We start from the raw sequence: 25,034 nt of genomic DNA, 5'->3' as shown, positions 1-25,034 counted from the left end.
AGAGATCCAAACACACTTGTGTACAGCTACAAGCTACTCTATTAAGGGAAAACAGCAAAACATTATTCACCTGTGGAACAGATCTTCTGATTACCATTTGTAGAAGAATAAATACGAGATTGAGCATTTCAACCTCAACACCAGATTACTCTTTACTGGGCTTGGCCTAGTTTAAGTTCCAAGAGAGACATATGTTTCTGGTATGATGACCTTGCGGTTAAGTTTGGCTGCAAGAAGTTCTTGCACTTGAGGAATGCTGAATTCTGAATTTTCCTCTGATGCTAAACAGCTCTCTGCCAACTTTGGTCCTCTTTCAACTTCATTTACTTTTGTCAACTAATATGTCACAGGTTAGAAGTTTCATGGAAAAAATAATATGAGTGAGAGCAATATTTTCATTCATAAGTAAGACTTCTGCCCAAATAGCATGTCACCTTTTTTAATACTAACACACTATATAGTCGCCAGCAGAAAAATATAGTGAGCCAAGTCCATATGGTGAATAAGCTGCTTCAGATCACAGACTGGGAAAACAGAAGAGGACATAAAATGAGAAACTGAACATATATGTGCATGATACTGCATAACTTCCTCTCTAGATCTGAGGTCATAGATACATTTGATCAGCTAAAATAAATAATTCTGTAAACTTGCCCATGCACTTTTTCTTCCTTTTCTTTTTGCACTGTTAATGAAACAAATTTATGGCTTACCTTTCAAAACCAATCTGCCGTAATGTTTTCTCCCATGTTGAACCTATACAAAGAGGAGAAAAAACAAACACCCTCAGTAAAGAGCCTTTACTGTATGAAATCTCTTACTCTTCTGTTTTCCTTGTGCAGCTGGAATCTGTATAGTAAGGTGATTTTTCCACCCCAACAGAAGTACTTGTAAATAACATCTGTTTTCCCCAGAGTGAAGAAGTGTTAAGAGAGACTACCACCGGGTGACATAACTATGTGTGGGGGGTGTCAGCCTATATAACTCCTTTACATTGCAAAGCAGCCGGCAACTGCTACAGTTCACTGCGATTCCAGGGGTGGTCTCCTCTCCTCAGAGCAGTGGGATCTGTACATGACTCCTGAAAGCGCTGAGCTGGCATCTCACATCACGCACTCTTCACATTTCAGCTTTTCATTTTACTGTAGTGTTCGCCTGATTCTTGCTGAAAGCTTTACAACTCCTTCTGAAATCCAGCCCTTTTATTTTTTAAGCAAAAACATGAAGATGTATTTCTGCTTTATTGTTTAACTCTTCATAGACATAAAAATGGCTGCAATGGACTTGCTCACTTTGTCTAGATGATTGAGGACACATCCCCACAAACTGTTCAAATGGGCAGATCTGTTATAATTTCCTTCAGTATTTCTCATGCACTTAATACCACTTTTACCCAGATTTTCTCAAAAACACACAAACATCCCAACCCCAGCCACAACCATTAGCTTATCTGTTTTAAGCTCCTGCTAATATTTTGCTTATTGCCAGGGCCATTATACATACAGGCTACAAAGAACATAAATATCTCAAGTCATACAGGTCTGCAAGGCAAATATACAGGAGGACATGAAACTGGGTCACAGTTTTCTCACTGCCTTTTTAAACTCCTGTGGGACATCTAATAGACACTATATATTGAAAGCAACTACAGTTCTTTTTGAATGTTTCATCATACTTAAACTGAAATGAGAGAACTGACAATAATTCTTGCTGCTGATGGAGCCACCTGAAGGGGAACATAAATTAAAAGTGGGATAAAATATTATCATTCAGAAAAAAAAAAAAAAAAGCAACAACAACAACAAAACTCTGTAGACTGTAGATGTCTCTCTTACCATCATTACCTTCTCATTCAGTTCAAGGCATCGGCTCAGAAAACAATGACCTTCTCTTCGTAGTATGATATTTATCTCTAATCTGCTATGTTATATATTTGAATAGGACCTAGTAGATACTCTCCATTTTTGAATCCAGGACACTTACTGCATATCTAGATAAGAATCTAAAGACTCAACTTTTAAGAAGTTTGGGGTTATTTGGATTTTGGTTGCAGTGGTGTTTTTTTCTTTTCTTAATCCTATCATAGGAATTATTTCTACTCAATTTATTAAACTTTCCAGGTTAGCCCACGAAGACTGTGATAAATCTCTAAAGTAACAATATCTTTTTTCTATACAATTTTACCTAGTATCTGTCTCAGTGGCAAATCACAAATAATGACTGAAGCTAATAAACCCCAAAAGTTAATTTCCTTACAATTCTGTGTTGTTCAGGGCTCTCTTGCCCAGTTCCTAATTGGACAGCCAAAGATGACGTTAACCTGGGCACACACAAAATAAATTCCTTGTATTAATCTCTGTTTTTTAGAGGAAGGAAAAGAAATTACATTGAAGTACACACTCCTAAAATCAACCAAAGTTTGACATTTAACTTTAAACAAGAAGGATTTGGGTTGGCTAAGGGGGAGACTCACAGCTGTTTCCAAACTTGGTAAGGAAGAATCTTCACTATATGTTTCTAGAACTGCTTCTTCATTCACCTTCTCACTGATAGTCATTTCAAACTTCAGTCACAGGCACATTTTCAAAGAAAGGCTCTAAAAACCTTTACTTCACACATTTATTTCAAATATGAAAAAAATATCACGTGCAGCACAATAAAACATCAACATTTCACTGAGAATAAATTCTTTGAGATAGATAGAGATCCACTCCATTAACATGTCCTGTTATCCTGAACTCATCATCTTCTGCACACCCCTGGAGTATATGGGGCATCATGTAGCACTGATGTATCAAGTCACTGCTAAAAAGTTGACTGTTCCACTCCACAGTAAGTGCAGAGCAGACATAAGCAATTCTCTATATAGTTTGTGCAATCCTACTGGCTCTGAAAAAATACTCAACAGTTTTTGAAGTTTGAAGATTTGAAGACTGTTGAAGAAAAGATATTTCAACAGTACTTCTTAAAGTACAGACTAGTACTGGCATCTTTAGTCAGTGTTTCTATTCTTTCCACTGTTTTGTATACTAGTTATATGAATTTTTCACCCCATGGTTGGCTACACTTCAGCTGTATGATATATAGAGCGTTCTACAGCAGAGAGAGAGACAGAGAAAAAGAGAGAAAAATAGCAAAAGAGAAAAGGGAATTGGGTCTCCACTGGTTTGAAATCATCTTTTGGCTGCAGCTGGCTAGCAGAACGGTCTTTGAAATGCATGTGACTCCTCTGAAGCAAAGCCTGCCAAGAACACAACTAACATTTCATATTAAAAAAATATACATCTTTTTTATGGAGTCCTATTTTAAAATGTTTATGATCTAAACATTCTGTTTTAAGATTTGCCAATTTCATTCTCAATAGTATCAATTTCTACACTGTGCTAACAGCCAAAAGTAAATACCCTGAGGTAACAGCAGCACTAAGAAGAATAATGCTATTAAAAGTCTAGAAAACTTAGTATTTGATTTAAACCTTACCAAGTGCTTCCAAAACATTAAACAAGATTTAAGTCACGTAACTTTCATTAAAATCAAAACAGGAGTTTTTCATGAATTAAAGATTTGATCATGCTCCCAAAGAAATCAGTATGATTTTGGCTGTTCACTTCAGTCCTTCTCTTCTGGGACTGTGGAAAACATTCACCTGTCAACTTTCTGCATCTATCCGCAGCTACACTTTGGATCCTAAATTAATTTGGCTTCTCTTTTCTTTCTGTTTTTTACCACCATGTCAAAAATACCAAAACTGTTTATAGAAATACCTTAATTTGGTATCCATGTAATTAAGCTTTTGTTCCAAATATTTGCTCCGGAGTGCCTGACCATTCCCATCTGTTCCAAAGATTCTGTTTCACATTAACAGCACTAGCTTTAAAATTCTTCAAAAAGATGAAGTATAATGTACTTCAGGAATTACTGTTCACATTTAATAGGAACAATGGTAAAATGCACATCATGTTCACATATGCATTCAATGAAATCCTAGCCTAAGAATGAGCATATAAGAACAGGAGACTTAATAAGATAAAATGAAAAAGATCTTTGTGAAATGAAGAATTGTCTTCTTTGACAAGTAGGCTTTCATTTACATGGCAGTTTCCATGTTTGGTTTGGTTTGGTTACAGCTACCTTATGAACTTCATGATAAGACTCATAATCCACTTCTAGGCTACTCACCTTTGCAAATCAGGAAGCTGCCTAGCTGCTGAAGTGCAATGGTAGGCTCAGAAAAAGCACAGAGTAATGTGTTATATAGTATATTATATAGACAGAAGTATATTATATAATCTGACAGTATAGCAGAGATCTGCAGCTCTTCGGGGAGAAGGCTGGCATGCACTGTAAACGCCTGCCTCCTATACCACCCCTATGAAGGTCCCTACAGGTCTGACCACGTACAGTGATTAGCTGTTGCCCCACTATCTTTTCAATTCATCAGAGTGGTAGGTTTCTAATGCTGACAATAATAATTCTTGCATTCTTTTTGAACTGTGATCTGACATAAAGACCAGAAGTAAAATTACAAATTAATTGAACCAAAAAAAAAAAAAAACAACAGTTTGACATTTTGCAATAAGCATTAAGTGAGCCTGTCAGAATTCAAGAAAACAATGAGAACAGTATGGAGAGCTTCAGTGATGGGAATAGATGAACAATACACACACACACACACACACATACATATAAAAGCATAGGTTTCTTGGAGCCTGACAACAGAATATCACAGAAGGTCACCCAGGCTCTCTGAAGGAACTACCATGGTACCAGACATAGCACAGTAACACTTAGCTCATGAGAGTTATACGCACGTGTGACCTACGTAACTCTAATATGTTAGAAACAGGTAGGCATTCTTGCAGCAGTAACTGCATTGGTCTTTTTTCTAATGCTGATGGAAGAGTTTCAGAGGAACTGCTGATTTTGTGCAGTTTAGACTATTCCTACCAATTGCAGAATTTTGATGTAAAGCCTGGGACACTTACTTGTGTTCTACAAACCAGAAAATACACACACAAACAAACAAAAAGCCCTTTGTATATCAAGAAATACAAAATGACAAAGAATGCTCCAGAAATAGAAAGATATACTTTGTGCAAAGCCTTCTGTTGCAGCTGCCACTCAACTCTTTCTCAAACAACTTAGCAGAGAACAGCACACAAGTCCACAGAGGATAGCCCATCTGGACTAGCTAGGGACCCGAGTATCTGAACCCACACCTAAAATGTCTCAACAAACTGGAAGAGCAGACTGGTTTGTCCTGCTAGAGCTTCAATTTCACTAGAGATGCATGTACCATTTAAACCATCTGAAGTTTCACAATTTCCTTTCAGTGGACTGGGCAGTGCCGCTCTGCTGTATTTTCTCCTTCATCACCTTAGTACTTTCTGACTTATTACTAACCAGTATTGCTAAGTAGCTGCAATGCACACAACTGCAACTGATAAAAACTGCCATTGGGAACACGAAGTTTTCAGCAACTTCATATTAAGCATTTTTTGCAGTCACTAACTCCAAATTGTCAAACTTCTATCTTCTCTCAAACAGAAATGTTTTAGATTACGTCTTCTCAAATATCCAATTTTTTATAATTATTATTCTTTTTAATCAATACAGAACCACTGGTTTTATGAAACAGCCTGGCAGTTTTTAATACAGAAATGAATATGGCAGAAGAAAGAACTTTTTATTAGTTTCTCCATAGCACCATAGGTATATTATGCACTTACTTACACAATGGCTAGCTCTATACACTGTGCCTCTTACAAAATTGATCATTTATCTCCTGAATTGGTATCAGACAATGCTACCCTAAAACTTAGCAATTCTCTGTACATTTTAAGAAACAAACCTCTACTATACTTCCTTTTCCTTTGATTGAAACTACCTTGGCTGCATCTTGCACCTATCACTCTGGTGCCCATCACAGTGTATAATTTGGGATAATAACATGAGATTCTTTTAAAGTGAAAGTTCTTAATAAGGGCTGTTACTATTCCACTGTGTCCATGCTGGTGTTTTAACTGAGATCAGGAGAGCATTTCTTGAGCAAATCCCCTGCTTAGCATGCTCTGGTTTGCATGACAGGATTCCTTTCACATGACACTAAAGGAGACAACTTCTGTTTTTCAATGCTTACTGGGCACATGACCAGACCAGAGCTAATCCACTGCAAACCCCATTCAAAAAACGTACCATGGGGTGGTCAGGGACGCTGACCTAACTGCTTCACTCCTACTACACCAGTGCTGCTTGCGAGATGGGGCTCACACCACCACTCTCAATCCCAGCCCTGAAGTGCTCCAGAAAGTCCTTCCAATTAGGGTCACCTCAGGGAAGGAAGGGGCAGGTCAAAGTGCTCACTCTTAGGCCTGTTTTTCTGGGCTGTATACCATCTGCTACAGCAAGGAGAAGGTTTTTCCTGGCCTGACATACATGCAGGCTCCTGGATTCTCCGTGCAGCCAGACTCCCCACAAAACCCCGGGGAGCCACTTCCAGGAGGCAAAAGGGCAGAATATTTCATTTGGAGAATAACTCAAGGAGAAGGAATAAGAAGAAATCTGATATATTATGATGTGTGCTGAATAGACTAAAACCAGTAAAATAGTAGTGGAGGGCTAGTGGACTAGGATGCTGGCTAGATGATGAAAGCGATTTCTGAATACATACCAAGCAAGAGGTCATGTTAAGAGCAAAGACCAGACATTGCAAGTCTTCACTTGCCTTCCACTCATACCAGCTTTCAACAGATTTTTTGACTGAATAAAGAGTACAAATTTGATCCCTAAGCAATAATGTAATGGGAAAGATTTTAATGAGTGGGAACTTCTACTACAAAAATGGCAGACTAGGAACACAGAGCAAAGTGCAGTAGTACTGACTCTATGATTATGTGCATATATGGAGAGGCATATGGCTTTAAAATGAATATTAAGAAGACAACAGGTATGGTAAAGTGATTAATGGCTCTATCTGCCAGTCTTGCCTTCCAGTCTGCATCTTTCCTGGAACTCTGGGAGCCCAAAAGTGTCAGAAAAGCTCCTATAGATAAACCCTAAATCCTAAAGAGCAGTTGCTCCACTGGCCTAGCCCATATTGTCTTTTTTATTTTTTGATGTTGATTAGTACCAGAATTGGGGATCAGGCTGAGGATTATTTTTAATATTGATCATTTAACTTAAGGTAGATAACCTGATGTGAAATACTTCCTAGCCTATCTGGGATATATGGAATCCAGCATCTCTGGGCAGACTATGCCAAAAAGAGGCAGAGCCAGAGCCAGCTCACTTTGTGTGACAGTAGGACCAGTGCCTCTGAGCTTGATCCATATAAATAAATGGAAAAATTTGCATTGAGTTTGTGGACTTTGATAATTTGGCTGAAACAAAACTAAATAGCAGTAAGGAATAGCAAAGAAAATAAACAGAAACACAAAAACCAAAATCTTTTTCAATAATGTAAACAACAGGTATTATTGCTACAACATCAATGAACTACTGATTAATAAACCAAAAAGGTGCAGTGTTCTGCAGTTAAACATTTCAGGAGAATGGGAGCAGAGGAAGCAAAAGTTTCCTTCATTCATTAAATACATGAAATGCAGCTTACTTTAAATGTGAAGTTTATCTATTTTTATATGAGAATCACACACCATATTTTGTAAGTGAAGATGACTTCTATTAATTAAACAGCATGGGAAGAAATAATAACTTCAAAAAAGAAAATTGTGAAAGTACCATCTATATTTGTTCTTCTGTGTCGGATTTGTTTAAAATGACTGCCAGGTAATAATGTCAATTGAAATTGCCTGAATGCGTTGACATTTTTAAACATCTTTTTCACAAGGATTTTTTTATAACAATAATGACTTATTTTGTCTTCCTAGATATATTATATCAAAAAAACTTATAGCCAATCTTCCCCTACAACATGGGCACACACTTAAACCCACTCTTATTTTAGCCTGTTTTCATTTCAAATTTGTTTCTTGAAGAAGGCAGCAAAACAGCAAAACTGCAACACTAGAAAATCTTCAGGGAAATTGTTTCAGATGATACCTGATATACATAGTTAATTGAAAGTTTTTTTGTTTGTTTAAACTATTATCTATTATTTGTCTATTTGTTTGCTCTAATGGTTGGTTGGTGGTTTTTTTACCCAAATTTCCAAGAGCACCGAAAATCTGAATTAATCCTGGTGGCTTTTAAGTTTCTTAAATAGAGCCACCTGCTCCCCATTCCCTATGAAAGTGGATCACTGGGGAGAAAAAAAAAAAAAAAAAAAAAAAAAAAGATGAGAAAAGGGATTTTACACATAGTGTAAAGCCAAACTTTGCAGGTCGCTAGCACAGACTCACACTCACACTACAGGAGTAGGGAAGGAAAGAGTCAGATGGCCCACAGATACCTTATTCTCTTTTTTTACAGCAGAAAAGGGTGTCAGGGCTCCGAGAAGCAGCCTCAAAAGAAGGTGAGATTTTCTGCCATTGCCTTGGGGGACATAAACCTCAACTCAGAGAGGCACTGAGTTTAAGACCATTGACGTTCTGCTCCAGATCTTCTGAAAGGGGGCCAAATAATATCTAAATGGGCCTTTTTTTCAAATATGGAAGAGTGGCTTTGCTTTGATTTCCAAAGTAAAAGCAAAGAACTTAAAGAAAACTTGTAGTAAGTTTTATTTTTCATAAACCCAGAGAAAATGAGATTTTTCTCCATTTTTGTTGGCAGAGAAATTCTCTCCTCTCTCACCCCAACCAACACTGCTCTGTCTGCTAAATAGTATCTTAGAGGCAAAGCTTTCACTTCAGAGAGTAATTGACGGGCATCCTTCCAATTTCTAGAGCTACCCTCTGCTTAGTTTTATTGTAACATAATATACTGTTATGAATAATAATGTCGACCTAGTTTCCTGCAGTGATGAATGTGTGCAGTGTGCCAGCGCAAGGAATTTGCTTTTCATTGTCTCTCTTTCTCTCATCAGAAGAAGGAGGAGTCAACAATTTTCTTTCTGAACTCTGCAGCATGAGTATAGGGAATGGGGAGAAAATATAAAAGGTATGTCTTCAACAGCACATCCATACTCAAGAAATTACGGACAAAAGAAATAAGGATCAGAAACCAGGAAATCTTGCACAGGAACAAGAGGAATATTAAAATGACAGAAAAACAACATTCCAGTGGTAGTATCTTTGACTCCACTAACATTTTGTAATGCATGCCCTTTCTCTGAAATTGCTTTTTTTTTTTAATATATACTTTTTCTAAAGATAATAAGGAACCATTTCATGCATGTTACTTCCCTTGCAGATCAAGAAAATACTTGCACAGTGTGACAAAGGCAGCACATCGTTGAAAATATTCAAATTATTCATACAAAAAAAATGTTTCAGTGGCTATAATGACAGTAGGTACAAAGAGATGAAGTGACATGGGAAGGATGATATCTAGAACCAAGCTTCAGAAAACTGGCTTGAGATGTGTACATCCTCAGCACACCACCTTCCGAGGAAGAAGAAAACAGAACTTTCTAACTCTGAAGTTAGAATGTCATTGAGTGACCACAGTGGCTGCACTTGTTCCACCGCACACTAAGAACATCTGGATTTCACTGCCCCAGTAACCATCACTCATCTCTTCTCTGCTCACGCCCCGTAAAATAACCAAGGTCAAGCAACTGGACTTGCCTATACAGACTTCACTGAGAAGCAATGTTATGTGATTGTGCCCAGTTTGGTCTATAACAGAATGCAGGATTGCATCCTGTGTGTTAGTAGATCATTTCCCAACGCTTAATTAGTTTTCATTAGGATGCCACAAATAGCATGAGCACTATCAACAAATTAAAGAAAATACTGTGTTGCCTAATCATTTCCATTTTTTAAAAGTACTCTGTGTTTTCTGTCTTGCATGCTTCAAATAGTTTACAAATAGTTTGATCTTTCTAGAGTCACATACTTAATTAGGAATAATTTCTCTCTACTTTGGCTAGATCTAAGCCTTTCCACATAACATCAGTAAAAGCACTGAAATGTATGCCATTCTCTTTAATAAGTTAATAGATGACAAGAGTACTCTCACACTTATTAAAGTGTGGTTAATTAGTCCTCATGGGAATATTTTTTTAATTAAGTACTTCATTAGGGCATTAAGAGAGTCATACTTTTTTAGTAAATACTGAGAACGATGAACAGTAATGATTTCCTACTCAGCAGGAATTTTCACATTACGGAAATCATGTGTAATTTAGACTTTTGACTGTTAAGTGCATTTTTAAATCAGGTATTTTATTTATTTATATGCTTCTTGATTGCCTTTAGAAGTGACCTTATATCAGGTCTAATAGAAAAGGGACAAACAGCACATTGTACTGTTTGTTTCCTCTCAAAGATGCATGGCCAACAACAGCAGAACTTCAAAACTAGTGCCAACTGGCTCATTTTCCCCGTTCAAGCAGATCTGAAGAACTGGAAGGTCCCACAGTGGGATCAGTGCTTCAGGTGATGGAGAGCAGGTGCATTCAATTCTGTTAAAGAAGGGGTATACAAAACTTCTCCATGGGTGTATTAAAAAAAAAAAAAAAAGTATTGGGAACATCCTCGTTGTGCTTAAAATAAGACACACCAAAAATGCTACAGTTCAAGATCTATGACTTGTACAAAGATTACTGACCCAATTTCTGAAACCATTTATCTCATCCCAAATGTTTCTCTGTATCAGTTAAAAAAAAAAAAAAAAAAAAAAAAAAAAAAAAAAAAACTACCTATGCTTGAATAAAATGGAGCACCTCGGCAACATTTTCTGCAAAGCATAAAGCCTGTCAGAATTTCTCACCTTTGCCAGCTGGAACACATCAAGTATATTTTATGTAGTTGCAAATAGGAACTATTCACAGCAGCTGGGGACACTGTACTCACTATAGGCAGAAAAAGAAGCAAAGAGGTGGAAGAGAGAAAAATACATTCAGTAGGAAACAGGCTGAAATGGATAAATGGATAAAATTTCTAACAAAGAAGTCATACATAAAGATGTTGGTTTATACTGGAAAGATATGTAAATGCCACATTCTATACTCTTTAATTAATCTAAAATTAATTTAATCTTATTTTATCTGGAGTGACTTATTTAAAAACACTTTGTATGAGAAAAAAATCAAGTCTTACTCTAAATCCTATATATTACTCCATCTAATGACTATTCTGGAAAGATTTAGTTGCAGAAATAATAAAATAATCTTTGCATCTCACTAATCCCTGTTTCTATTTCATATCAACACTTTGGTACATTCCTTTTTTAAAGTCAGTGGATGTAAAGTAATATAACTTCACTGGGGCTCTCAGTATTACTTCATCCAGCTTTAGAAATGATATTTTCTGCAGTAAATTTCCTGAAGGTTTTACACATTTGACGTCACAACTATATCTGCATGTGACAGAAGGACAAAATGACACCTAACTGACCCTGCCGTGGGAACAGAGGGCTCCCGTAAGCACAGAGAGATGCAAGAGGGACCCACTTCAACAGGATGCTGCAATTGTTTGTGCTCACAAATGCTTCTACTACATCATTTGCCCTCCAAAATCTGTCTGCAAAGCAGATACTGGATCACAGTCAGGATCTCACACCTTGCTCTTCCTTGTAGAAAACCAAGCTGTAATGCTAGCCACATCCATACGTAGCCAGGTATGCCTCCGCTGGCGGATCAATGGAGGTTTGCTGACAAAGAGCTCCAGACTGCAGGCAGTTTCCATTCCCCTCTACAAAGAGGCACAGCAGGAGGACAAGCGACTCATGGAGGCTGCTTGCCGCTGACCACACTCCCCCTAGCAGGTACGCGACCAGGCCCCACCGCAAAATCAAAGACATCAGTGAAGTGCCGTCCAAAATGCCAGAGGTCACAGAAAAAAAGTTGACTGTAGCTTTCTGTTATTAATCTCCCTAGTTTTTGTTCGTGTGTATTTAATAAGGCACGTCTCCATGACTCTTGTTTAAAGGTTTACTACAGATATGCTAATCTAAAAAAAAACATACCTTGTTTGCATGCAGTACACACTGATAAGATTTACAGTACTTCAGCACAGGTTTGAGCTGGTTACAGTCATCCCATGATGTATCTGAGCATCAGTTTTTATATAATCTGTTTAAGCTTCGTCCACCGTTATAGTGTAAATCAAACACGAAAACAACTCCCATAGATATGGTTAACTTGAGTATCCTCATTGACAGAACAGAAAATCATATCACCAGGCCAACCATTTAAAAAATCAAAAGCAGAGGAACTAAATGGAATAAAGTAGATCTGGAAAGCATGATCCCTACAGAGGATTCAGGAATCTGTTCTCTGACTTCGGCCAACCTCCTAAAATCTGCATAGATTAAAAAACAAACAAAAATCACCAAACATCAACTTAATAGTAATTTAATTCATCCTTAGTAAAAATAAAATAAAATAAAATAAAATGGACAATAGAGGAGCACAATAACAAAGTGTTTGCACATTGTAAGTTAGACTAGAAAAGTTGTTACCAGAAGCAACTACTACTTGGCAGATATCTGGAGGGCTCCATGAAAGACTTCCTGTCTGCCAGTACATTTTTTTTAAATGTCAGTTTTACTATCCAGAAAAGGCACCAAAAAGCAGAAAACATCACTGCCTAACTTTGGACATCTTAATGGGAAACTTTCTGATCTGACCATTCAGTCTTTTTTTCTTTTTTCCTCCTGGGCACACCTGTGGAAATACCTGGGCATACTACTAAAAAATGCAGTGAAACCACCTCACATCTTCTAGAATTTAAGTGAATCACATGGCTAGTAAAACAAAGGGAAGCACTTACTGCTACTGTTATTTGCCATTTAAAGAAAAATAATGAAATGTTAGTTGCCACCTCTTCAACCCGTAACAAACAAATTGCACTTCTCCTACTCCTCCCCCACCAGTGCTGCTCAGCCCAACCCTAATATTTCATCCCTACAGCAGAAGGGAAAATTTGGAGTTTTCATGTCCCTGTCTTGAAGTGTTCTTCATGCCAAACACACTGGAGAGCCAAAAGCCTTGAGGCAAATAAGGCCAACCATTCAGAGGAAAAACATAGGGAAACCCTGAGAACAATCCACAAACGCCAAGTGATTTCCACACAAAAACCACCACTCTGTCAAGTTTGGATGTGCAGGTAGACTTATATAGGGGATGGTGTCTATTTTCTATACCCCTGTTCTCCATCACCTTCCAATGTCAAGGATGCTGACTGGGTCACAGTTCCTGCACTATACCAGTCCTGTTGCCCAGTATACAGTATAGCTGCTGAAGCTGTACTAAAATTGCTCAAGAATTGCTTCTGTCTCAAGAGTTAAGGGCTGGCCAACCTAGTTGAAGAGAAAAAAAAAAAAAAAAAAAAAAAAAAACACTTCAAAACTACATATGGGCAAAATAAAATAAAATAAAATAAAAAAGAAGCCCTGCAGGTTATTCATTATTAATCCCACTTATTTTCTCATATGGCATTAGTTACACGTTACTTGAGATTTTAGAGCAATTTCTAGCATTAAGCAAATATCTGCTCAAGTCAAAATTAAGCATTAATTCAGGAGAGAGATTTTAGATTTCAAGTAGATTTTTTCCTATTAGTGCCTCATAACAAAGTAATTGTTGAATTAGTAATACATTTGTCAGTCCTAGTAGTAATTATAGGTAATATATATATAAAACAAATTACTGCTCGATTTTAGAATGTGAGCAGTGAAAATTTGGCATGAGGTTCTAATTATCTACTGAACATGAGTCATGCCAAAACCAGTGGGACAAATCATACCTTAACTCCTAAAGCTAATGTGACCCTGCTGAATATGGCTTCCCTGCATTATGGCACCAATCCTGAGAGCAGAGCACACAGTGGGATTTGTACAGGTGCAGCAGCTGGCCCACGTTCTCAAAAAGTTAAAGAGTGAGGGTGTGAACTGCAAAATGAGAACAACTACAACAATCCAGCTTAAGCGATTTAGCTCTGGGGGCCAAACCTCTAACAGGAATAACTAATAGCTTCTTTTCCACAAAACGGCGAACAAATAAATACGCATGCTATGCCAAAAATAACACCTACTATTCCAAACTTATCTGAAGAGAGATAAAAACATGGACAAAAATGAGCAACTTTTGACTGATAAATTTTCATACATGAAGTATGGACCCTGAAAGATGCTAGAGAGCCCTAACTCCTATCAACTCTCTTTGTAAGCAGTGAGAAGGACTGACACAGAAGATTTTTAGAAAACCTGTTAAATAATTCATGGATTTCTCCCTTCTGTGCAGCTGTTCTTCAGCAGTTTTCATGGAGTGATGTGGGTGGTGTGGGCCTACAGTCTGAATGGGTTCTTAACTTTGAAAGGCAATCATAACTTTCTATTACTTTGTATGCTGAAAAGCAAGCACTAAAGCGTGTCAGAAAGCCATCTGACAAATAGTGAACTTCACAGGAAACAGATAAGAATTAAATGTATAACAAGGAAAATTAAGGGGCGTATTATATATTTCCAACACACATGTCAAAGGGAAATGAAGAAACAAATTTTGCATTTTGATTTATACACAAGTTCATCAGGGATCTAAATGACTTGTCTTAAGATACCTTGAAATTTGTGCATTCCTGTGCCAGGAATGCAATTCTCTAAACTCACTTTTCTAAATTCAGGGAAGATATCTTTCCCTATGGATTTGCTGGCATCAGGCAACAATCTAAGGGCCAAACAACGGTGGGAACCAGCTGGGCTGGGGGCTGTAAAAACACAGAAATGCAGAGACAGCGCTTGCCTTAAAAGTCTGCAGTCATCTGCAATCCAGACAAGACACAAAAGCTGAGGGAATTGTTAAGATACAATGTATTAGGAAAAGCTAAGAGAAAAGAATACTCGAGTTTGCGTTGAGCTGGGACTCAATAATGAATCATATGTTCAGGAACATATTTCTGCAGCTTCTTCTCTTTCCTCAGCTGGAAGTTTCTCCTCAGCCAGCTCTTAGGTCACAGAGGGACTGTCTGCCTCCTTTTCTGTCAGGCCCAAAGAATCCCTGCATTTCTCAAATATTCTCCCTTGTTCTTTTCTCTTCAAAATTGGCCTGACAGAAAAATCAAATGCTGGATGATGGCTATGTCCTGGAAGATCTCCTCTGCTTGCATGCAAGCCCTGTATAAAGAAAGAAAAATAACAAGCAACAACTTCTTGATGTAGCATATATCACATCTCTCCATCTCTATCCTATTTTCACCTTTAGTACTAGGAGACACTGAAGAAAAGAAGTTGTTTCACAGCAACTTTACAATTCCCAAGTGCCTTGGACCTTGATACATGGAACCTCTGCATATACCTAAAACGTAGCAGAGCTGCTGGCTGTTGGAAATGTTGTTCTGACATCTTTTGGGGAGAGTTGTCGGTGTGCATTCCTTAAAAAGTGGATTTGCCAAGCAGTGATACCAGGATTATGAGACTCAAATTACTACTGAAATGGCTATTTACAGTTTCAAGAGATTCTCTCAGTGACAACAGAGAGGGGCCACATGAACACTAGGTCAAATGCTTACGTGACAAATGGGTTAGCAATAGCACTTGGACTTCTGCGCAAAGGGCTAATGTTGGGAGGCCTCCTGTGATCTCAGGAAGCAGGAACCAGGAAACGTATTTAGAAATGTAAGCAGAAGCAGAGGTCAGCATGAGGGAAAAACAAAGCGTCCAATTATTGTAACAAGACAGATGTCTGTAGCCAAAGGACCAGGGAGGTCTACGCAGGATACATGTGGTACTGCAAGAGGAAATGAAGTGCAGAAGAAATCCAAATATAGCAAGTCAAGATATGTTGGACTAACTGAACATAGATGCATCTACTGAATGGCACTTCAGTGGAGGTTGACTTATGCTTGGCATATGGATAAAGCAATTAGCCCATCAAGAAAATCACATTAGATGACAAGAAGTAATAATGTTATAATGTAATACAAAAGGAACTGATTTTACAGATAAAAAAAAGAAACCACAGCCTGGTTTCTGCATATTCAGGCTGATGAGCAATTGGACCCCTCTGTACATTGCCCTATGGTGAAAGAACACAAATGAGAAAACACTACCATAGTGAGATTTGTACCTGATAAAAGCCAAATAAGCTGAGAAAAGCCAATTAGTCACCTGAGTGAGGGATTGGAAACTGACCCTGGAGAAACCACTACCGTGTCTGACACACGGTGAGAGGCATCTCATGGGGCTTGATTGTGGTTCTTGGTACTGACAGACATCAGCAGGTGAACTGTGAAGAAAGAAGCCAGAAAGGAAAGACAGGGAGACCTCCCTGTGATGCTCTTCAACACAAGGGCCCTACTGGATGCCCAGCACAACTAGAAAGAACCAGTTTGTTTAGGAACAAGCAGCATCTCTGCCCTCAGCCTATCAGATCCATAGCAGACAACCTCTGCAGATAGATACGCATTCTATAATGATTATTCAGCACCTTACATGTTTACCTTATTGGTGCCTTAGAACTTGTTTTTTTTTTATATATCATACTAGGTCTTTTGTAGAGAAAAAAAAAAAAAGTATATATATACATATTTTTGCCCTGATGACATAGTATATTTTCTACTTTGAAAAAAACACTCAGCAAGAAACAGAATGCCTAAGACTGAAGGGGAGGTCTGCATGAAGAGACCTGAGATAACTCTGACTATTACTGTTCATCATTCAGTCACCAAAATAAGCAGGGTGAAATAAATAAACAAATAAATAAATAAAACAGATTAGAAAGTGGGCTACTGTCTCATAATTGACATATTTTTGCAATGCTAAAGCATAAATACTCACATGCAGAAAAGTTTTCACCCAAAGGCTTCCAGGCAAAGTGTGCTAAAGGTTGATTCACTGGATGACCACAAGATGAAACAGTTATCAGTGCATGGGTGCTTAACTTCCTTATCTCCCAGCAACTGGTCACTCTTAACCACCAAGAAGTGGTCAAAGCACATAAATCTTAAATTAAACATGTTCTTCTTTAGTCACCTGGGGGTATGTGTACAGCCATGATAATATTCTCTTACAAAATTCAGTCTAATTTATTATGGCCTGGGGTAATGACATAAGACCAAGCCTGATCCCGGTCCTTGTTTATGCAATTTGTATAAGAGGATCTCAGACCTTTGCTTTTGATATGTGCTGAACACCATCTTTGTTATCACCCTGTTCAAATCTTCTAGTAAGGGCTTAAAAATTGTTTTGATGAGATATTTCTGGTAAGGGCTTTAAACTGGTTTTGATGAGATATTTCACCTTCATCTTTTACTCTCCACAAAGGATGAAGTAATTGAGAAATTACATACAGTTTCTGAAGAGATCAGTAAAGAGTTGGTAGCAAGCAAGTTGAACAGTCACAAACTCCAAGAACAAGAACTACAAATCAGAACAAGAACTACAAATCTTGACTGAATGCCAATGTTTAAACAGGAAACTAACGTCCAATTCCCAAGACAGAGCAACAGCAGAGAGAGACCAGTCACAGAGCTCTCCCAAAATAGCACAGGGCACAGATGGAGCCACGTGAATGCTTCTAATGTAAGACATCTTTAGCGTGCTACAGATTTAATGAAATCTTGAACAGGAGCATCAAGAGAGATGTTGTCACACCAATTAAAAGGAGCATGCAGGTGAAACTGATGTGAACATGTGAAAACATATAAAACATAAGTGAATGTATGAAAATATACATGAAACCTGTTCGTGTCAAAGCCCCCATTATTATTTGACTCTACTCTGCACAAAACACAATATTTCCAGTAACAGAGATCATCATTCACAGCCTAGCCAAACACTGGGAAATATCCAGGGAGATTATGACCTAACTGTCCACATCCTGGACTAAGAATATCAAAACAAAAAAGTCTACTCACATTGTTATTTATGCTGAAATACTAGCCAACTTCTCTACAACTTCTGAGTTCCAAAATATACTAATCATCTTCATAGGAATATATTATTTATTTCATTTTAAAAACTTCCATATACAACCTCCAACTGAGGAAGAAGTGATGAACAAAAACATTTTAGAATAAAGTATCTGAAGAGCAAAGCTCCTGATGGGTTTGATTTACATCTGAATGCATTTAGCATCAGCATTTAAAAATTACAGAAGTCTATACGACTCTCTCCGAACTAAAATTTTGCAACTCATAAACCTTTCTGGGATTTATAACAGTTTGTTTTGCACTGTATTCTGTATCCCATGCTTTGGGGTGGTTAGGTGGATGGGTGGACAGAAGTATTAATATTAATGGAGATTTATAAAATTATAGATGTTAAACTTTGTGAGCACTGACCAAATATAGAGCATTTTACCTCAGAATTAAATACATCCAAAAAAAGGTACAACTCCAGGATGAAAGTAACTATTTGTACCACAAACAGTAACAGCAACATAAACAAAAAAATACTCTTTAAACATTGGATCGCCTTGGCAGTGGTCCTAACTCAGAGAAGAGAACACGACAGTGACTGTGTAGCTCAAGGTTTCATAGATTGGCCTGAGCTGGCTTAGCAAAGATGAATGCAGTCACTGTGTGACATGTTGAAGGCAGTGAATAAAGGGAAGCAGAGCAAGTGAGAAATATTTTCCCATTTTCCATAATCCACGTGTTGTTTTTTTTGTTTGTTTTTTTCTTCCCGTATCTACAATATTTAGCAAATTAAGGATACCTAGCACAACCTGGGTAGATGCCCACCTGAGCCTTACATTCTGCATCTGTGAAGCAGCCTAACAATGTACTTTCAATCTGCTGATGTGAAAGAGAACTGCTCCTACATCTATCAAAGCTTTAGAGAGCAAAAAAGAAATCTAGCACATATTGGAAACAGTGGGCTACCAATTGTATGCAGTTCTTTCTCACTCAGCCCAGTGTTACTGGTAGGTCACTGCAGAGTGTGTAACGGCTTATCTGTAGCACCAGCAATGTATGATCTCCTTTTTGACCTTTAGGTTATGTCCATCATTGTCAAGGAGATGTCTATGTAAAATTAAATATCCTTTAAATAAATCCCTATACTAATAAACTGTAAACACTTTTGCATTACTATATAATGGAATATGACTCTTAAAAAAGGATTAAAAATGACTGAACTTCACATTGTCGCATTTTTTTTTCAAAATAACAGAACTGATACATCAACCAGCTTGTGAGAAGTATTTGAAATCAAGAGCTGCTGTCACGAAACTATCTAAAAAGTATTTTTTTTTTTTTGCTCATCTGAGAAAATTACATAGCAAAACAAAGATGCAAAATTTCACATTTTGATTAAATACATCACCCACCAATTCAACACAATATCTATTGTTAATTCCTGCAGCTGTGGTTGTATATCCTTTCATTCTTTCCTATAGCTTAAAAAAAAAAAAAAAAAAAAAGGTGACAGGAACAACTGAGAGCTATGAAGAGGAAATGTGATATCATTTTCTTATTGTTATCCAGAATTCCAGAATGACATGGATAGATGTGGAAGCCTATCTTTGACTTTTTCCAGATGTCTGTGGAACTGTATCAGCATTCCAGCTTTGTTTTATATGGATGTGTACTTTGTGAACTTCTTTGTTCAGGCTTTTATTTTTCACTGTGTGAGAGGGAATTTTGACAACATTTCAACCAGAACATGAGAAGTTGCAAAAATAATTTTCAAATTCATGTATCATAGATGTAGTGCAACCTAACTTGTGGAAAAGCTGTTGAGAGAACAGGATGGTAATGAATAGGTGGTATTTGTTCTCAAGGCGATGCAATCTCATCAGCTGAAATTTATTTTGGTTAAAAATCCTCATAAAAATATGATACCATGAGATTGCAGTACCGGAAGATATGGCCAGTCCTGCTTGGCCGTAGAACTGCTATACTACCCTGGGCAGAATCATGGCTCACATTATATGCCAACAAGACCAATCTGATCTTGGTTGATATCCAAAAGTTTTCTCTGCACCTTTTTTTTGGAAGCACTCATACTTGCAGTCAAGGAGGCCACTACAGAGCATCTTCCTACCTCACCAGTACCTGGTATTTTAAACTTTGGAAAATTCCATTAAATTCTATTTTATTAGTGAAAAACAGTGCTGAAATCCTTTCACTCCCCCACCCCACCCCCAACCCCTTTGCTTACCAAGGATGGCTAATTGGGTAATTCAATTAGACTGATTCTTGAAATTGCACAGGTTGCTTCAGTACAAAAACTTAATAATCACAGAAAACTCCTACTGTAAGGAATAAGGTCCCTGAAAATTAAAATGTGCATGTGGGTGGGTATAAGCAAAAACATAGAAAGAAGCATATTTGAATAGCAATTTAAAGGCATTTCTTGACCCCTTCCCATGGTACTGATTTTTTGTGTTTCTGCTAGTCTTATACTTTATCTTTATGCAAACAAAATATCAGATAGCCAATAACATGCTAAAGGATAGCCATGAAATAATGAGAATTGGTTGAATAGCGTTATGAACTGGGAACTGTTGTCAGAACAACAGTATCAGCTTCAATTATTATTATTATTATTTACTCCTGTAATATTTGTCTGTTGCAGTTTGTGAAAGTCTTTAGCTGACATCTTCACAAATATAAAAAAGTTAGCCACAAGAAGTATTTACTATCTCCTTTATATTAAAACAGAAAAAAAAAAATAAAATCCAGACATAAATAAGGCTTTCAACAGTAGGTCTTGTAATTCCACAAGTTTTATATTGCAGCTGTGTTTAATTAACACTAGACCACCACACCCTCCAGGTGGAAGATTTTGAGGACCATTAAAATCCAGTTTGGCGCCTTGACTAAGGTCTGTATTTTTAAGAATGATGGTTGGTTGCTAGATGCTACAATAGAGCCTGTTCTGGGTATAATTTGAGTCCTTTGATGTTCCAATGGTAGAGGCAAGAACATGGGTTCTCTCAGAAACATTACATTATTTGCAGACAGACCTGTGGGGTCTAGGAAAAGCAGGAATTTCTTGGAACCTGTTATGTAGCCATCTGTGGCATTGCTAAGAAACTGCAGGGACACAATCCATGACAAGGTCACAATCTGCTGGCTTTAAAGGATGCATTGAAAATCATCCTCTTACATTTCAGTGTTCTGAATTTCTATGCCAAAAAGACCCATAAAAAAAAAAATAATAATAATAAAAAAAACGGTCAGGCTATCTGAAGTTTCTTGGCCATAATGACTTTATAGATGAAGTGATTCATGAACCAAAAATGCATGTTAACAGTTCCGTGGCGTTTACATTGGGGGCTGGCTGTCCTCTTTTGAAATGTATGACTCTATGCATAATAGAAATAACTGGTAGGACTTTCAATTTATTACTGTACTCTAAGTTACATTGCTACCGATATCCTTCAGGGCTGAAGTTCTGTTTTTATTATGAATAACCTTTTACTCTTCTAATGAGTACAGTAATAGATTGATGATACTAAACCCCATAAAGCTTGAGAAAGCTCTCATCAACCACTAGCTGGAGTTTATGAATAATTTGGTATCACTGATAATATTTAGAAATCAAGTTCATTCTCCAGTCACTGAACTTTGAAAGGTATTGTATCCTTTCTTTTTTTTCTAGATGTAAAAATAAAATTATGGTGTTGTCATGAAATATTTTTCATTTACTACAGCTTTCACTGATTTTTTTTTAACCATTGAAAATCATACTGTTTGTAGTCTAGATGATGAGTATAACATCTCTAAAAATCAGTTTATTAATTCCTTTAAACAAAATCCTAAAAGAATTTGGTATGATAAAATTTAGCTGTAAACATAGTATATGTGGATGGAAATGGTACAATGCTACACGTACAGATATCAGGAAAATGCTAGACTTGTAATGAAACAAAAGAGTTTAAGATTAGATTAAACAAGATTAAGATTAATCTTGTTTAAGATTGAAATCAAATCCAACCTTCTAAACTCATCCTTCCAAAGATACGAAAGGTATTTTTCCTTCTTTGGTGACTGCAAAGGACTTTTACTTATTTATTTTGCCCCGTGTTAATATAAGCATGACAGAAGTGCTGCATGTTGTTTACGCAAAAGTTGTAACGTACAGGGCCTTCTTGCACACTGCATGGTTATCGATTCAGACGTATGTATATACACACAGACACACACATATATATGTGTGTGGCAGAAATTGATGGGAATTTTAAGGCCTTTTCCATTCAGATGTGGACACGAAACGTGGAAAGTTCAGACGTAATTTTACCCAGACTCAGGGCTGTGTTCTAACACACTGACACAGGAGAGCCCACCAAATTTCAAGTCCAAGTCTGTGAAGAAAACATTTTTTTCCCCAAATGGCTCCATGCCATATTTATGTGAACAACGCCTTTTGCTTTGTTTCACGGGGTGATTTTTTCTCACGTCGCAGATTCCATTGAACAGCTAAGTAAACCCTGTTCTTTCTACTCTACATTAACTTTGGGTTAAGATCTGCCTTTTGCCCTGAGCAGTCCCCAGGCTGTATCTCAGATGGCTGCCACCCCCAGGCAGGATGGCTCACCTTTTAGCTAGGGACCCAGCCATGGCAGAGCTGCTCTGGTTAGCAGTTGTCAACTCAACTCACTTTTGCTGCTCACTTCCCAGCTGAGACCCAGAGCACGCTGCCAACACAAAGCATCCAGAGGCATGGCAGGCTCAAGCCAAAGGGCTTAGTCCCAGGGATAAAAACTGGCTCAGACTTACAGGGTGGGTACATACAAAGCCTCACAGCACCACACTAGCAAATTGGGTTTTCTAGGAATACTCAAAATGATTACATGATGAAGAGCAATACATAAAGATGTAAACAATCTAACACAAGATAAATCCTCGGAATTAAAGTGAAATATTTATTTTCAGTGGAAAGCATTTTTCTAAACAGTGTTCAACACACATATATATAGTTTCCTATTTCTGCACAGTAACTCCCCTAAGACTCCCCACTAAATATTTACGTTACAGTGATTTGAATGCTCAGCAAGAGAACTTTTCAACATAATGCTCTACACCAGAACAGAAAAGCTGGTTGCTAAAGCACCAGTGTTGATCCTTACATACCCCATACTGCTACAACAAAACACTGTAGATGAGCCAGAAAAAACACTGGAACAGTACTGCTGGTGTGTGAGGTTTTTCCCTGTAATGGGACACACAGACCTGTAACTGGTTGCATGAGAAACCTGTTTCTGACCTTGCTGGTCTTTTAAAAACTTTTCACAATATGGAAAGCAGACTTTCTAGTAATTTGGGACATAAAAGTAGTTGATATTGCATCATGTCTGGTAAGATTTTCATAGGAGGGTCAAGAATATAACTAGAAGGAAAAAAATAAAATAGCTACTTACAGAAATGTAAAATATTTGTTGTTGTTTTTGCATCTTTGTTTCTTAATTTACCAAGAGCATAAATCAGCAAAAGAACTACTCTCCTCCACACACATCCTGCTGTCCTCTCTACTATTCAAGATTTATCAAGTGCCTTTTCCTGCACAGCTGGCCTTCATTTGTTCCTCCCACTTGCTACTTCTGCTCCAGTCCTTAAGCAGGCAGAGGGAGAAAGACAACAGCTACTCTGTCCTCCTATCTGCAGCCCCCAAAACAAGGTGACAGTGATGGTCATCTTTCTTTTACATGCCTGCAGTCTGGTGTACTCATCCTAACTACAGATCAGACATGGCAAAGAAATTTTCTTTGTGTTTCCTCTGGTGTAGCAACAGAGCATCTTTGGAAGTCCGCTAGCTTCAGAAACAGGCTGTAGTCTGCACCCAGTGGCTTCCCAACTCTTATCTCCAGTGCCTACCTGGTTGTCAAAAACACTGAGTCTGAGGTGACCCCTTTCACTGCCACTCAGTGTCAGACAACTTTCCGCTTCACTTCAAACATTTCATCAAAATTTAGCCAAAGTTTCAATCTGTATTGTATTTTTAGTTTTATCTTGCTCTGAAAATGTCTGATATTTATATTGCTGTACTGACATATGTCACAATGTAAATTATCACAGAAATTTGATGTAGATTACAAAATACAGTACTGGGCTTGGAAAATGTACTGTGCTGCAACAAATACCCTCAAAGCACACAGCGTAATTCCTTTTTTCACTGAATTATGAACACAAAGAGAAGAATTACAAACTCAAGAATGCATCCTGAAGTCAGTTTGTAACCAAAAAAAAAAAAAAAAAAATCAAAACCAAGCAAAAACAACAGCTTTTTGCCATTCATGTCATGTTCATGGTGAATAGTTTCATGTCAGGAAAATAGTGAGTTTGTATGCAACCTGGAATACATGATTTCTTTTTCTTTGATAATCATCTTAAATGAAAGCATCTTAAATGAAGGAACACAAATAAGTATACTAACTTAATTCCGGCATGATTATATATTATGCAGAAGGTTTTGTATGTCAATGCTTAAAAAGAATATTTAGAATGTTGCTGGATTTTCACATGGAAGCATGCGAGTCTAGAACTAAAGACTCCATAAGTACAATGAAAACTAACTTTCTGAACTGTTATGCATAATGCCCAGCAGGAAATTAAGCAAGACTTATCATACATGCCTAAGAAGTAATTACAGAAGCTTCTGTTTCCTCAGTCATAAATTTCCTAGCTGCATAAAGTTACACTGGAAGTGTTGAAGCAATGATGACATTCAGCATGTAGTGGATTAAAGTAAAATTAACTTTCATGTGGAGAATAAACTATTGTTGCTTTTTCTTTATTTGTCAGGCAAAAAACTCACATTAAAACCTTTCCTTGATCAGGGGCTTATCAGAGGATGTGTTCCACATGATCTACTGCATGATGTTATATATTATTGAATTTTGGAAAAAGTGAAATGACAATCAGAAATGGTCATTGGTAATAATGTACAACCACATGCCTTTCTAGGATCCTGTAAATATAATGAATTTGTACCAACATAACATTATAGCAGTTTTCACAGCTAGGCATCCTTTTTAGTCATGAGTTCTCCTTGATTCCACAGACAGATCCCTTTTTACACATTTCATG

At 37.4% G+C, this 25,034-nt stretch overlaps 1 protein-coding gene across 12 annotated transcripts in view; it reads right to left on the bottom strand.

Annotated features, from left to right (window-relative positions):
* PIEZO2 (piezo type mechanosensitive ion channel component 2) overlaps positions 1-25,034 on the bottom strand; it is a 312,264-nt gene that overhangs the window by 169,802 nt on the left and 117,428 nt on the right. For all 12 annotated transcript variants that reach the window (XM_072034700.1, XM_038174513.2, XM_072034692.1 and 9 more), the window contains one exon: positions 714-756. In XM_072034700.1, the coding sequence (XP_071890801.1) occupies positions 714-756 (43 nt within the window). The remainder of the gene's footprint in view (positions 1-713; positions 757-25,034) is intronic.

This window comes from Anas platyrhynchos, chromosome 2 (assembly GCF_047663525.1).
Source record: "Anas platyrhynchos isolate ZD024472 breed Pekin duck chromosome 2, IASCAAS_PekinDuck_T2T, whole genome shotgun sequence".
In the NCBI taxonomy this organism is placed as follows: Eukaryota; Metazoa; Chordata; class Aves; order Anseriformes; family Anatidae; genus Anas; species Anas platyrhynchos.
This window is presented reverse-complemented; position numbering and strand designations above follow the sequence as displayed.